At 48.1% G+C, this 14,134-nt stretch overlaps 1 protein-coding gene across 1 annotated transcript; it reads left to right on the top strand.

The window, feature by feature from the left end:
* Positions 1-1,009: 1,009 nt before the first annotated feature.
* On the top strand, positions 1,010-2,121 carry TMSB10 (thymosin beta 10). The gene is made up of 3 exons (XM_017641977.3): positions 1,010-1,164; positions 1,446-1,560; positions 1,836-2,121. The coding sequence occupies exons 2-3, from the start codon at positions 1,461-1,463 to the stop codon at positions 1,868-1,870; spliced, it is 135 nt and encodes a 44-aa protein (XP_017497466.1). The 5' UTR covers positions 1,010-1,164; positions 1,446-1,460; the 3' UTR covers positions 1,871-2,121.
* Positions 2,122-14,134: the final 12,013 nt, after the last annotated feature.

Here is a 14,134-nt window from a genome sequence, read left to right as displayed (position 1 = left end):
TATCAAATTCATAAGCACTTTTTCTTCCGTTCCCAACACCGAGGGAATGTGAGAAAAGCAAATAAAATCAGGAAGGACTAGGCAGAATTTAGGATATTTCTACCAAATTCCACTTTAGCACAGCTTGCTAGTACTCCTTGAGCCTTGAAAAGAAAAGCTCTGGACAGATAAAATAAGGACCAGCTTCATCCCTGGGTTGTTAATTTATGGAACTTATTATCTATGCTGCACAGGCTGAAAATAGATTTTTATGAATTACTTGAACAATTGCATTTTATCGCTCCTATAACGTTGGTAGACAAAAACATTTGTAGGGAAATCTTCAAGGTTAACTTCAAGACGGAAAACAGCACCCTCGGACAGAGCCTTCCTAGGAGCCCTGTCGAAGGAACTCGGAGGACCCTCTTGGGACTGCCGCTCCCACCACCGCCCTTCAGACAAAGCTTGTGAGCATTTAAGGAGCACCCGCCTGTAAGAGCTGCCCAGCTCAGAGAAGGGAGACGACACCGACAGCGTAACCGACCCTTAAACAGAGCACAGCAGTGAAACCTGTTTGCCCCGTCTTCCACGAAGCTCGGCTCAAATTTTCAGTGTGAGACCACCCAAGGGCTCAGCCTCTCCAAGGAGAGGTAAAGGGGAGAAGGGGTGAGTTCTACTGAGATAAAGGCAAAGGACGTGGGTACTGCACTACGACGGGGCGGAGGGGGTCTCCTGAGGGCACAGATTGCAGCAGAACGCGCGTGCACGCACGCACCTTCACACCCATAACCCCCCCACCCACACACACTCCGGCGCCCCTCCCCCACCCCCCTCTGAGGGCGAGCATCGAGATGGAGGTGCGGCCCCAAAAGATAACCAAGGCCTGACACCCGCGCTGGCACGTCCCGCAGTCTCCACGCCGGGATCCTGGCCGTAGGCGGCACTGGGCACAGGGACCCCGCGCGCGGGAAGAGCCACGCCCAGCCCCGCGGGCAGCCCCGCGGAAGGCGCGGCAGAAAAGCGGAGGCCCAGCCCCTCGCCCGCCAGCACCGCCCCCGCTGCGGCGGGCGAGGGGCGGGGGCAGGGCGCGATGTATATAAGGCGAGGGGCGGGCGCCGCTCTTTTGTCTCTTGCTGCAGCTCGGGGAGGAGTATCAGGCCCTCGGGCTCGGAGCGGAACTCCTGGGTGAGCCCTGAGCTGGGGCGGGGGCTCCATCCGGGTGGGGTCGGAGCGGGTGTACCCGGCAGGCGCGTCGCCGCCGCAACAGGCTCCTTTCCCCGACGGGACGCCCGGGCCGGCCGACCACGCCCTGGGGCTGCGGAGGGGGGTGCGGGACGCGCCCTGATCCTCGGCCGTGGGGCTGCCGGCAACGCCCCGGCTGGAGTGCCACGTCGAGAGGCGTCGGCGGAGAGCGCGAAGGGGACGCTGGCCCCGGCCCCGGCCAACCGCCTTCATTTGCCCACTAGGATTGTTTTAAGAAAATGGCAGACAAGCCGGACATGGGGGAAATTGCCAGCTTCGATAAGGCCAAGCTGAAGAAAACGGAGACGCAGGAGAAGAACACCCTGCCTACCAAAGAGAGTGAGTGCGCCCCCGCCTTCCGGCCTGCGGGCCCGGGCCCGCACCCCGCCCTTCCGAGAACCCAGCCCGCCACCCCCACCCAGCCAATGCCCCCGGTGCGGGAGGCCCCAGCCCCGTTTCTCTCACACAAAGCGCCTTGTCCCTCCCCAGCTCCAAGACCCTGTCTTAGCCCCCAGACCTCGTAGGTACTTCGCCCACACCCAGGTCTGTAAGCGCCTCGTTGGTGGGGGAGCAAGGTGTCCTTACAGCCGCAGACTCTTTCCTGCTCTCCACAGCCATTGAGCAGGAGAAGCGGAGTGAAATTTCCTAAGAACCTGGAGGATTCTCCACCCCCATCATCTTCGAGACCCAGTCGTGATGTGGAGAAAGAACCACCTGCAAGATGGACAAGAGCGACAAGCTGCACTGTGAACCCAGGCACTCCGTGCCCATGCCACCGGCCTGTGGGTCTCTGAGGGGACCCCCCCCCAATCGGACTGCCAAATTCTCCGGTTTGCCTCGGGATACTATAGAAAATTATTTGTATGATTAATGAAAATAAAACACACCTCGTGGCATGGCTGGCGTGGTCTGAGTCTCAGTTGGGTGTGCGTGGGCAGGGCGGCTGCAGCAAAGCCCCACGCGCCCGAGTGGAGTTCCTGCCGCAGAGCGGGGGAGGGGGTCACCGGATGGGCTGGCTAGGAGGAACTGCTCCTAATTTTGACTTTACTGCTTCTCCATAAGATCTCATAGGTTATTAGTTTATTAGCTCTTGCTTATAACGCAGTTTGTGTAAAATATATGCCCACTTTGCCATTCCTGGAAGCTGTTTTGGAATATGGGTGATATGCTATGTGCATGATATGTTTTTGATAAGCTTTTATAGCCCCGCTATTAAATTCTGGCCTCGTATCTGGTTTACACAAGAAAACTGATTAAAAGTCTGGGAAGAGGGAAACAAAAAATCTGGAATGTCGGAAATTGGGCGAGGTCACAAAGTTGCCAAAAGGCTTTCTCCTGGAATTTAAGGGAGGCATTGGAACAAAAAGGTGGAATCTGGGGAAACAACAGCAGGAAGATCAGAACTAGAGGAGCCGAGGAGGTTGGCGAGCTTTTTGTCTTTTAACTCTAGCTCAGAAGCTTCCACAAAAGCGTTAGCCATTAGAGGGAGGGCTGGCCGAGCAGCCTCGGGCGCTGTGATGGTGGGAAGGGTGGGAACGTGGAGGGAGGGCCGGCGCCGGCAACCAGCCCCGCAGGGTCACACCCGCGGGACCCGGGCGGAAGGGGGAGGACCAGCCCGGAGGCGAGAGGCGGAGGGAGTGCCCCCTGCAGGGCGTTCCGGAGCAGAAGAAATGGCGAGTGATTCCCGGTTTGGAGTGTTCTTTTTTAAGCAGAGAAGACACGGTACTTAGTGATTTGTCCCACATTTTTGCTTGACCACGAAGGGCTGACACTGGATGAAGAAGGCAGGTAATTCGAATGAGGTGCGTTTCTTGTCCACAGGAACTTAAAATCCAGTGAGTGAGACAGGCAGCCACCGCTGACTAGAGTAAGGGACACCGAGGCGGAGGGAGTCCCTCACTGCCTGTTGTGCATAAAGGAGTGACTCGCGCTCTGCTGTGGAGAGTAGATGGGCCTGGGGAAGAGCAATAAGGAAGGGAAGCGCAGGGAAGGCCAGCGGGGAGGGACGCTAACCCTTACTGAGGGTCTGCTCTGTGCTAGGAACTGTAATTCTCAGAAACTCTTATTAAGGTGTAGGGTGATTATCCCATTTTATGGATAGGGAAACTATGGTTTCAAGAGGCAGGCTTTGCCAAAGTCACACAGCAGTGAGTAATGGAGCCCGAATTTGGGGCCAAGCGTGTGCTTTTTAGGGACCCTATAACCTGATGTTGGGACATCTATGGAGTCAGATGTTTCATGAATGTTCACTACTGCAAGCGTATTTATAATTGACCCTTTTATTACTAACAGTAGATCCTGGGGTCTGTTGTTGGGAGATTAAAGACAAGGAAACCAGACAGTGCTACTGTATTCAAACAGTAGTATAATGTCTGCTGCTAAGAAGAGTTTTTGAGAAAAATCATGCCGGGTAGGGGGTAAGTGTGCCAGGTGGGAGGGGATTGTTAGAGTCATTACAGTGCTCAATAGGTGAGTCAGGGAAGGCCTCTGGGAGGAGGAGAAGGGCGAGAAGGAGGCCTTGAAGCACAGACCTAAGGGAGGGGAGGAAGAGAACAATGGATGCCTAGGGCAACAGGACAAGTGTTCTCCAGAAGGAGGGAGCAGCAAGAGCAGGGGGCCTTCAGGTAAGAATGTGCTGGACCATCTGAGGAAGAACAAAAAGCTGGAGTGGAGTAAGCAAGCGATCAGGAGATGAGGCGTGAGAAGACAGGACAAGAAAGGCTGATCTTTATTTGGAACTGCTATAAGGTTGGCTGCTGAGAGGTTCCTCTCCCCACCCCAAAATTGTCCTCCACCTCTGGGGCTCCATAGACACCCTTCAGGGGCACAAAGAGTCCTATCTGGGCATGCTACACCTAAGACCCAACCTCCGCTCCAGGGCTCTACCTGGGATGCAGATCCCAGGCTCTCAGCCTTCAGATCCTACAGACTCCAACCCCAGGGGGTCACCCCAGAGAGCAGCTCCAGTCCCATTTTCTGGAGCCCCTTACTCTCAGAAGATTCCCATGACTACCTCACCTCCTCCCCTGAAATTTTCTGTTCTGGGGTTGTAGGATGCAGATGAGAGCCTCGCTCCTCCTGACAATTTCAGAGGACAAAATTCAGGAGGAGACTTAAGAGCACTTTTGTTTGTCTACTGCAAGGCAGTGAGCTGAGGCAATAGGGCTAGGGCAAGGTGGGAGAAGGAGATTCACTTAGGGGAGGGGGCTGAACTATCCTTTCATAAGTCCTATAACTCTACATCTGTATATAAGGTAAGTCCAGCCTTCCCCAGACCATCCTGAATCCCCAGCTGCATGCAGGTGTGTACATCTGGACATCTTGTGGCCCGAATGTTAAACCTCCCAGAAGGCAGGCCCCGAGAGGCCAGGTATTGGCATGACCTTCCTAGGCCCCACACCCCTCCCTGAGGTTGATCCCACAAGCCCATGGGAGCCACAGCAGGGCGGGAGAGCAGCGGGACCAGAGCTGGAGTCTATAGAGAGCTTTGAGGCACCCAGGCCCATACTTTTTCTCCCCCCTCCCCTGCCCACCCCACCATTTCTATTCCTCACCACCCAGGAATGTTGACACCCTTGGAGAATCACACTGAATTACTGATTTATGCCTTTTTCCTCCAATCAGAGAACTCAGGAACCAATTAATAACCCAATCACAAAATGACTGAGGCTTGCTCTGAAGCTAAAGTAAAATGGTCATGTTTCTTTTTAAGCACAACTGATTTAGTTTTGTTTTCTTATTTCATTTCTAACACAAGCCTTAACAATTAGGCCTCTGTGTTCTGAGTAGGGCCGAAGGCTTGAAACTTCACTACCTTTCTTAGGGCATTCAGGGAACTCAGCGCTGCAGAAGATCCCTGCTCCCTGCTGCCACCTCCTATTCACAAGCATGTGCTGAGCGCCTGCTGCTGCATGCGCTGGGGCCAGGATGGAGGGCCCCTCAGGGAGCACGTGGTCTAGATGAGGAGGAAGCAACTTGTCTTCCCCACACTTCCCAATCTTCCAGATCATTGCTCTCCCACCCGCAGGCAAACACCTGCTCTCCTTCGGTTCTGTGCCTTTCCCCACCCCCACCCCTGTCATTTCCCTTGAAGAGGAAAAACACCCCTGTGTTTCTCCTCTATCCCAACTACACGACTCCCACCAGATGTGAAGGAGAAACTCTTTGGTTTCTCCTTTACTACAACACTCTACTCACAGATCACTTCAGGTCACCAAATATGTGGGTTTTCCACAGCCAGCAATTCTCTGATTCTCCAGACACCAGCTGGCGCTGTTCTATGACTCCATTCAGTGCTGACACTATCTTCCTGGAGTTAGCTTCAGATCCCACAGGTTAGGGGCTCGGTGCCACAGGACTACCCCCTCCCTGACTTCTGACACCAATCTCAAGACCATCTTGACGGTGTGCGTCTACTAAAGCTGAATCCAGCGACCCAGCTACTCCAAATCTAGCTCTATACCCCAGAAAATCGAGTGCATGTGTCCACCAAATGTTCGAGAATGTTCCTGGCAGCTTTATTCATAGCAATATATTCTTGGGTTTTGAATTGTTGATAAAACACAGTTGTATCAGTGTTCACCTGAAGCTCCTGTTTTCATGCTAATGCTGTGTATGGGTGGGAACACACATAGTCCAGACTGCCATTTTAGTCAGCTTTTGATAATCTGTGCCACAGTAACTCCAAAACTCTCACTGACTTAACAACAGAAACGTATCTTTTTGTTCACATAACCACCAGTTGAAGCTCTGCTCCTGTTCAATATGTCTTTTCCATTCTAAGAGCCAGGCTACAGGAGCAGCCCCTATCTGTGACAAGGCGATGTTATGGCAGAGGAAAGAAGAATGGCAGGAGCTGATTTGTACCATTTGCTGATTTCTGTGGTGTAAATATTGCCAATTTCAAGCTGCCAAGATTTAACAACTGGCTTGCCTGCCTTCTGGAGATTTAACAATTGGATCTTTGCAAGCCAGGGCCGGCTGTCTTCACCACACCACCAGGTATGGGGAGAGGAAAGCAGGGCAGATATAAAAGACTTCGCATTAATAAAACTTCAGATTATGTGGGCAATTCCAGAAGTTGTAATCTAACAGACAAACAGAAACTTTGCTTGTCTATGTAACTTCCTTTCTGTGCTTCAAGTTCCAGAGGGGAAGACCAAAATATCCTATAACCAGGACATGTCCCAGAAAGTACATTGAGAGACATGCTACTGCTTTGGAGAGAGATTTTACAGTCCCCAAATAAGTATCATAAATTAATTTTATGGCCAACACATTGTACAGAAAGACAATAAAACGAGGCCATGATGACATGAGTATCTTCAGCACAGAGCCCTGGGAAACGCCAGGTGAAGCACATGATATCAGTGTCACAGAACCTCCATCAGGCAAACCCCTGGAAGTGTAAACCTGGGAGTCCGGGTGGAAGCTGGACATGATGAGCGAAAAGGAGCTGGGTTGACTGTAATCAACAAGATAGTTAGGGCCAGCCAAAGTGGGGAAGCTATAGCTATTCATTGATCCATTGCTCTCCATTTATTAAACCACAATTTATTAAGCATCTGCTAAGTACTGGGTCCTAGGCTAGGTAGTTGCTCAGGATAAACAAAATGGATTTTTCTGGACCTCATCCTCTCACAGGTAAGATAAACAGGTAACCCAGATTAATGACAAGATATGGCATCATGGAATTCTGTATTCTGACTTAAAACCAAACGGCACTAAGCTTAATTTCTGCATCCCCTGTGAAATGCAGAAGACTAAACCCTTAAGACTAAGATGGCCCTGCTGGCTCAGCTCTAGAGTTAGTCAGCATTTACTCTGAATTTCCATGGCATTTGTGTCTATCTCTATAATGTTCTATCAGTGGTTCATAGAAGTCAACAAAATCAGATGGACTTGGCTCACAGGGACTTGGTTATTGGTTAGAAGATAAAAACCACTGGTCTCGTGAATACTATTTAAGGTTATCAAGCACCAAACCATAGAAAAGAATTTTTCTACGGGGTGGAGAAATTCTGTTCTCTAGGAAGGCAATTCTGCCAAGAAAAACTCTCACTCTTGCATCTGTGCAGCCCCAATACCTTCATCTGAGAATCTGTGAATAAAAAGAACCTATTCTTTGTATCACTTTTTTTGTCCAAAAGTTATCCCTTGCCAAGCTGTCCTTTATTTTATTTCCTGATACCCAGTTGCTAGGTTATTTGATCTGGCTTGTTCTTAGGAAAAAAATCAGTAGAGTGTATAATCGTACCATGAGGATACTTTTTTTTTTATTATTAAAAAAAAATCCTATTCAACCTGACTTAAGCAAAAAGGATTTATGTATTCATATGTGAGAGATCCAAGGAGTAAGTTTTGCTTCAGGTGTGGCTCAAATGATGTTACAGGGACCTGGTTTCTGTCTCTCCATCCCTCAATTCTGCTTCTTCATTCTCAGCGTGACCCTCCCACCTCATGGTGACAACCCTCCCACCTCACGGTAACAACAGCTGCTGTAACTCAAAGGCTACATTTGTCCCAAGTGTAAGAACAGCAGAAAAGGGAGAACTTCTCTTCATCCAGTTCAAACAAAACCCTGAACCTAACTTTCTTGGCCTGAAATAGGTCAGATGTCCATCCCTGAACCAATCACACTGGCCAGGACAAGGGAAAACAGAGCTTGGTTTAAACCTAGGTCATATGCTACCCCTGGAGTTAGGTGATCCATCAGTCTCACTAGAATCACAGGGACATCAAGTGGAGGGGCAGTAGATTTTTTTTTCTTTTTTCTAGATGCATAATTGACATATGACATTATGTTGGTTTCAGGTGTACAGCATAATAATTTGATATTGTATATATTGGGGAAGGATCATCACACTAAATCTAGTTACCATCTGCCACCATACAAAGATATAAAATTCAAATAGATTTCCAAATGAAAATTGGGGACTATTATTAAGATCAGGTGAAATGGATAGTAAGCACCCAACCTGTCAGTGTCCACCACAGTCATGTGCTGAACTGGTGTATGAAGGCCCTATATTAACCTCTTAACCCCTGGGGACTACATGGGCTACTCTGAGTCTGACCCCGGGGTAGGCAGACTTGAATTGGTGGAGTAGACCTAACTTCTTTGTCACCATGGCCCTTTTCCCAGTGTCCTTGCTAAAAACCAGGGCTGGGACAAGGGCCTTGAGAATAAAGATGGACAGACACACACATACACACATCACCCATATACATGTATATGCATATGTGTGTGTGTGTGTGTGTGTGCATATAGAGAGAGATTTTTAAGGAATTGGAGCATGCAATTGTAGGGGCTGGAAAATCCAAAATTCATAGTGCAGGTCATCAGGCTGGAAACTCAGGCAGTTCTTTCAGCCTTAAGGCAGAATTCCTTCTTCTCTGGGAAACCTCAATTTTTCCTTTCAAGGCCTTCAACTGATTGGATGAGGCCCACCCATATTATGGAGATTAATCACCTTTACTTCAAGTCAACTGATTGTAAATACTAATCACATCTACAAAATACCTCCACAGCAACATCTAGACTATGCTTGACCAAATTATTGGGCACCATAGCCTAACCAAGTTGGCATACAAAATTAAGCATCACAGTGTTTGAGTTAGACTTTCCGTTTCATCCTCACACTCACCAGATTCCAGAAGGCATTGTCTCCCTGGATCTAGGCACTCATCCATGCATACCAGGTCTGGTCTGCAGCGGGCCATACAGAATGCAGAAGTGTAGCTGCCACCCCAACCCAGGGCCAGGAAATGACCCCAAAGATAGATACTGTGTGTTGGATGGTAGAGAAGAAAACTGGGAAGAGTCTCAGTCCTGAGCTTGAGACCTCAGAGTCACTACACCAGGCCTGGGTTGCCTACTTCCAGACATAGCAGGGAGAGAGAAAAGCTTCTGTGCTATTTAAATCACTGGCTTCTGTTATATGCAGAATTGAGCTCAATTCTATATAAAATAAAAATCAAAGCACAGTTCATTTACAGAAAGATAAACAAATGACTAAACAAGGAAGCATTTTTTAAATAAAGAAAGCATAACTCAAGATGACAGAAATAAAATGAGAGATTTTTTTTTTACCATAAATATAAATTGTTTTTTAAAAAAGTCCTTATAAATGACTCTCAGACTGGGTCACAACCATTTTCAATCATATTTTCTCAGGAAAGACACATCTGCAACAGTTGTAGGAAAGGTAAGATGATGGTGTTAATATCCAAGTAAAATTCAAGCTGGAAAACTAAACAATTAAAGAGTATGTTTAATATTGGCAGTCCACTATTTTAAAAACATCTATAAACTTTCAGGCACTGAGTAACATCACATGTGCGCACACACACACACACACACACATGCTGTCACTTTGTTGCCACTTAGAAGAGTGCCAGGCCCCAGATGGTTTCACAGATGATTTCTTTCAAAGCTGCAAAGAAGCAGTAACTTCAATACCTCAAAATTTGTTTCAGTAGCTAGAAGAGGACATATGCTTACCAATACATTTTACAGGGCCAAGATGATCCTAAAAATAAAATCTGTGACTATCATTGCAAAATTCCAAATAAAATATGCACTAGCAAATTTAATACAAGAAGTACATTAAAATACTACTACAGTGCTACTAATTAAAGGCTATTACAGGAATGTGGGGTATTTCAATATCAGGAAATGTGTTGTCAAACTTCAGCATGTTCATTGATGAAAGGAAAAAATATGTGTTTTTCTTGAGAGGAACCCATTTTTTTATGAATTCCAACAGCTATATCTGGTTTTAGAAAGTTCTCAGTAAATGATTATTAGATTAATTCTTTCTTTATAGAATATGAATTTTTCTACAGGATGTATCCAGTTCATACTAACAGCCAACATATTCTTTAATGATAAAACACAAGAGTAATTCCCACTCTAATCTTCATCAACCTCATAAATAAGCACATAAGAATATCCTCATGTAAATGATGTAAAGGTGATAAAGACACCTCTAGAAAATGCTGCTGTTCTTATTAAGCTTCAAAAGCAGTGTCCTTATTAGGCACAAAGCCAATCTGTAGGTGCCTGCCTAATTCCCATCTCATCCTCTTTCAATAAGATTGCTGCCCCTTGCGCCCTTCTTAAAAAAAATTCTAGCGGCCCTAATGATGACAGAAACAAGGCAGATAATGGCCTCAGCCAGGGCTGTTCCCATTGCTCTGCCCAACTCCCCTGGAGGCGCTGGAGCATCGGAGGCCCTCCCACAGCTGCATTGCCCCCTCCACCCACAGGTTCAGGGTGCTGAGATGGGTCTCTCCAGAACCTCTCAGTCACACTCTGGGAAGCTGTCTGCCTGGCCCACTCAGACGCCAGGCCTAGTCCATGGCTTCCTGGATCCAGAGCAGGTCTAGGTAAATGGGGTGTGCCAGGCTGTTATTTTACAGCTTAAACATCAGGAGAAGGTCTTATGGCTCTGGTAGCAGTTTGAGTCAACCCTGTCCACATGGAAAGGGTGTTCGAGTTCAGCTGTGGGGCAGAACAGGGTAGAAATGCACCTCAGGGCCTGCCTCTACTAGGCTCAAGAGGTCGAGGGGCCACTTGGAGCAGCTTGCGATTGGATGGTGCCACCAACACGTGCATAAACCAGCTCCTTGGCTGTCATTCACTTGTAAGTGCAGAGCCCACGGAAGTGTGGACAAGAGCCAGCTGGTGGCTCTCCATGGAGCTGTCCACAGAGAGGAGTAATTCCAGAAAGTTCTGCCACACTGAGTGCCAGTTTGTGTGCCCCGTGGCATTGCATAACTCCCCTGGCACCGGGGTGCTATCTGCTTCAAAGTGAAGTTACCCCTTGAAGTTAGGTGGCACCCCGTCCTGACTCTCAGCCTGGGAGAAAGACCTTCTGGACAAAGGACACATGCTCTGGGCAAAGCTATAGAGGGGCCCGCACCATGGGTCAAGCTAGAGCATAAGCGCATGGGGGAGAGTGGAAGTCGGGGATGGAAAAGGAGGGTGGGAATCGCTGTGAGGTGTCCCCAGAGTCATGCCAGGGAGTCTGGACTTTATCCTGGGCCTGGCATTTTAAATGTAAGTAGCTTGCAGATGTGTGTTGTCAGACCAGCACAGTGTTTTAAGAAATTTGGAATTGGAATACCATTGAGAGACTCTTGGGCTCTCGCCAAGGCCCGCCACTCCCTGTAGTGTGTCATTACCCCCAGCTTCACTCACAGGCACCACTTCCCCAGCCCTTGAAGCATGTGGGTTTATGTAAGGTCATGGGGTACTGGTTCTGAATAGTACACCTAGCAACTATCCAAAAGAGGCATGCCTCTGCCAACTGCAGGAGGGGGCTGCTGTCAGCCTCCAGTCCTTCTCACTGGATGATTTGGGAGGTGAGGTGCCTCTCACCCCAATCATCATCACTGCATGACACGAGGTGGCCAGGCTCCTAAGGAAAGGCTGCTGCCCTGGTCCCTACCGGGGCCCTGGACATAGGGCACTGCAGGGTCAGCTTCCCAGTCCTTGTGTCATGTCAATGCCATCTGGGCTGCTTATATTTCAAGGATTGCCTCTTCCTCCCTGGCCCAGGACTCCTTTCTCTGTGACCCCGTTCTCTCTAAGAGAAGAGCTGGATGTTTTAGAGGGAGAGCAGATTTCGCTCATGCAGTGTTAGAGGGACACCAGAGAACTCAAACCTCCAACCTGCAGGCAGTCTTAAGCAGGTTCCAGGATCACCAGGATGCAGGTCCTGGCTCTGTGCCAGACCAGAGTCTTTGGCGGGGAAAAGCACCATCTGGTGGCCGATTCTGAAACGCAGAAAACTGAAACATTCTGTTCTGTTCCATGATCTTGAGCAAAGGAGAAAAAGTTTGGGAGTAGTGTAGTATCTAAGGGCCGCACCAAATTCAAATTCAAAACACTCCTGTTTCTCTGGCCACAACTGACCTCTCCCCATTCCCTAATCAGGTCACACATCCCCCTGTAATGTTATTCCTCTGTCTGAACATCCTTCCCTCTCTCCTGGCAGGAATCTGCTCATCCTCAGAGACAAGGTTCAAACATGACCTCCCCCATGTTCTGATGTAGCTAATGCCCTCCTCCTGGGCACTCCCAAGCCTCCACCCAACTAGTTCTGCACTCATGAGTGTGTGGGATATTTATGTGTGGGGCCAAGCCTCAGCTCTGAAACTGTCCCCCACACCAGGTGTGTGCTCCTTGAGTTACTAGCTGCTCTTCATTCCTTCATTTGGTACTAGAGTGAGTCCTATAGATCAGGTGCCATGAGAGGACTAGGAGGAATTCCAAGTTCTCACTAGTGTCCCCTTTTGATTCAACCACTGGTAAAAAGAGAATGCCCAGGTAGAAGCCACAGGGCATAAATCTGCAAAGAAGTAAAAAGCTAACCTTTGCAAACAATATGGCTTCTCTCTCTTACCAACTTTACATTTCCCTGTATGGCCCCGGAAGATGACTGGTTAGCCAGAGACGGGTAAGATTCCTCAAGGGAGGAACAACCTAAGACAGGCACAGTCGCAGGGGGGCCATCAGGTGAGAATTTGGGGATCAACAGAGGTGAGGCTCAGAACCTCACCCCCCCTGCTTTGAGAGAAATCTTCTGCATCCGTGGATGTCTTGATGCCCTTGTCTAGCCTGGATTAATACTTAGTCCATAGGCACACACCTGATCATCTGATCATCTACATTTGCCTTCTTACAGCACTAAACTATGTTTTCTACCTTTATCTTGCATCTACCTACCACTTCAGCATTTTATTAAAAATAAAAATAATAATAATAGTAGGAGAAATGGGGGATCAACATATAGATCAAGTACAAAAATCAAACGAATATTCATATTTGACCTGATTGTTTATAGGTCATATTGCATGATCAAAACCGAAAGTTTCTGTGATGACTGCCCTTGTACTGTTCACCATGTAAGAATTTATTCACTATGTAAGAATTCGTTCACCATGTAAGAACTTGTTCGTTATGCTTCAGAAGATTGGAGACTGACGAGAATTAGGCTTGAGATGGATTAATGATTGTACATTGAGCGTTGACCCCCCTATACTGAATTTTACTGTTGTTAACAACCATTTGATCAATAAATATGAGAGATGCCCTCTCAAAAAAAAAAAAAAAAAAAAAAGAGAATGCCCAGGAATGCTGAGATTCAGTATGATTCTGAGGCCTGCAAAAGCCACCAGCGGTGGGAGGGTTGGGGGCCCTTTATGAGTTCTTGACCACGGTCTATTCACAGTCCTCACAAAACTTCCACCTGCTTTGACTCCACTTCAGAGTTAAGTTTGGGCTCCCAAGAGGTCCCTGATTCTTCAGGGGGTTTCCCCACCTGCAGATTCCTGCACACTATTCTTGCTAACCATTCTTGTTCAGCACTCCATAGCTCATTTACCAAAGAACCTTTCAGCTTGAGAGGTGTTCAGCATTAAGTAAAAGGAGATGCAACTTTCATAGAGGAGATACTCCAAAGACCCCCAAAAGATGGTATGGGGCCTCCAGGGCCTCCATTGGGTCCCTCTGGGCCTGTTTTCCTCCACTCCAAAGCTGCCTTTCCACCCTCCCTCACTCTTGTATCAGGCACCTCTTAACACAAGCCTGATTTGAGCCAGTAAAGTCTTTTATATGTGTCCCACACCTAGACACATGGGTCCTTTTCATCGTCTTTACTTCTGGCCACCACTAGAAGACAGACAGGAGGGCAGATCTGAAGGCATTTTGAGGAAAGCAGGTTTGGGCCTATGAGTGCCCCATGCTGCTTATAAGAGGAGAAGATGCCATGGATCTCAGATCTTTTCTTAATTGAGGATTCTTAATTCAGGATTTTAAGTTTGAGTGGGATATTTATGTTTGCTGATCCTTGCAGTTCTCTCCCTGGCCAGCATTCTTTTTCTTTCTTTCTTTTTAAAAAATTCA

This window comes from Manis javanica, chromosome 1, assembly GCF_040802235.1.
Source record: "Manis javanica isolate MJ-LG chromosome 1, MJ_LKY, whole genome shotgun sequence".
Classification (NCBI taxonomy): Eukaryota; Metazoa; Chordata; class Mammalia; order Pholidota; family Manidae; genus Manis; species Manis javanica.
The sequence above is the reverse complement of the archived record's forward strand: the minus strand, read 5'-3'. Positions and strand labels throughout refer to the sequence as shown.

Excerpts from the sequence above, each read along its gene's own strand:
- TMSB10 (XM_017641977.3), top strand. The coding sequence starts at position 1,461 with ATGGCAGACAAGCCGGACATGGGGGAAATTGCCAGCTTCGATAAGGCC. Across the intron at positions 1,561-1,835 it reads CACCCTGCCTACCAAAGAGA|CCATTGAGCAGGAGAAGCGG; the intron begins GTGAGTGCGCCC and ends TGCTCTCCACAG.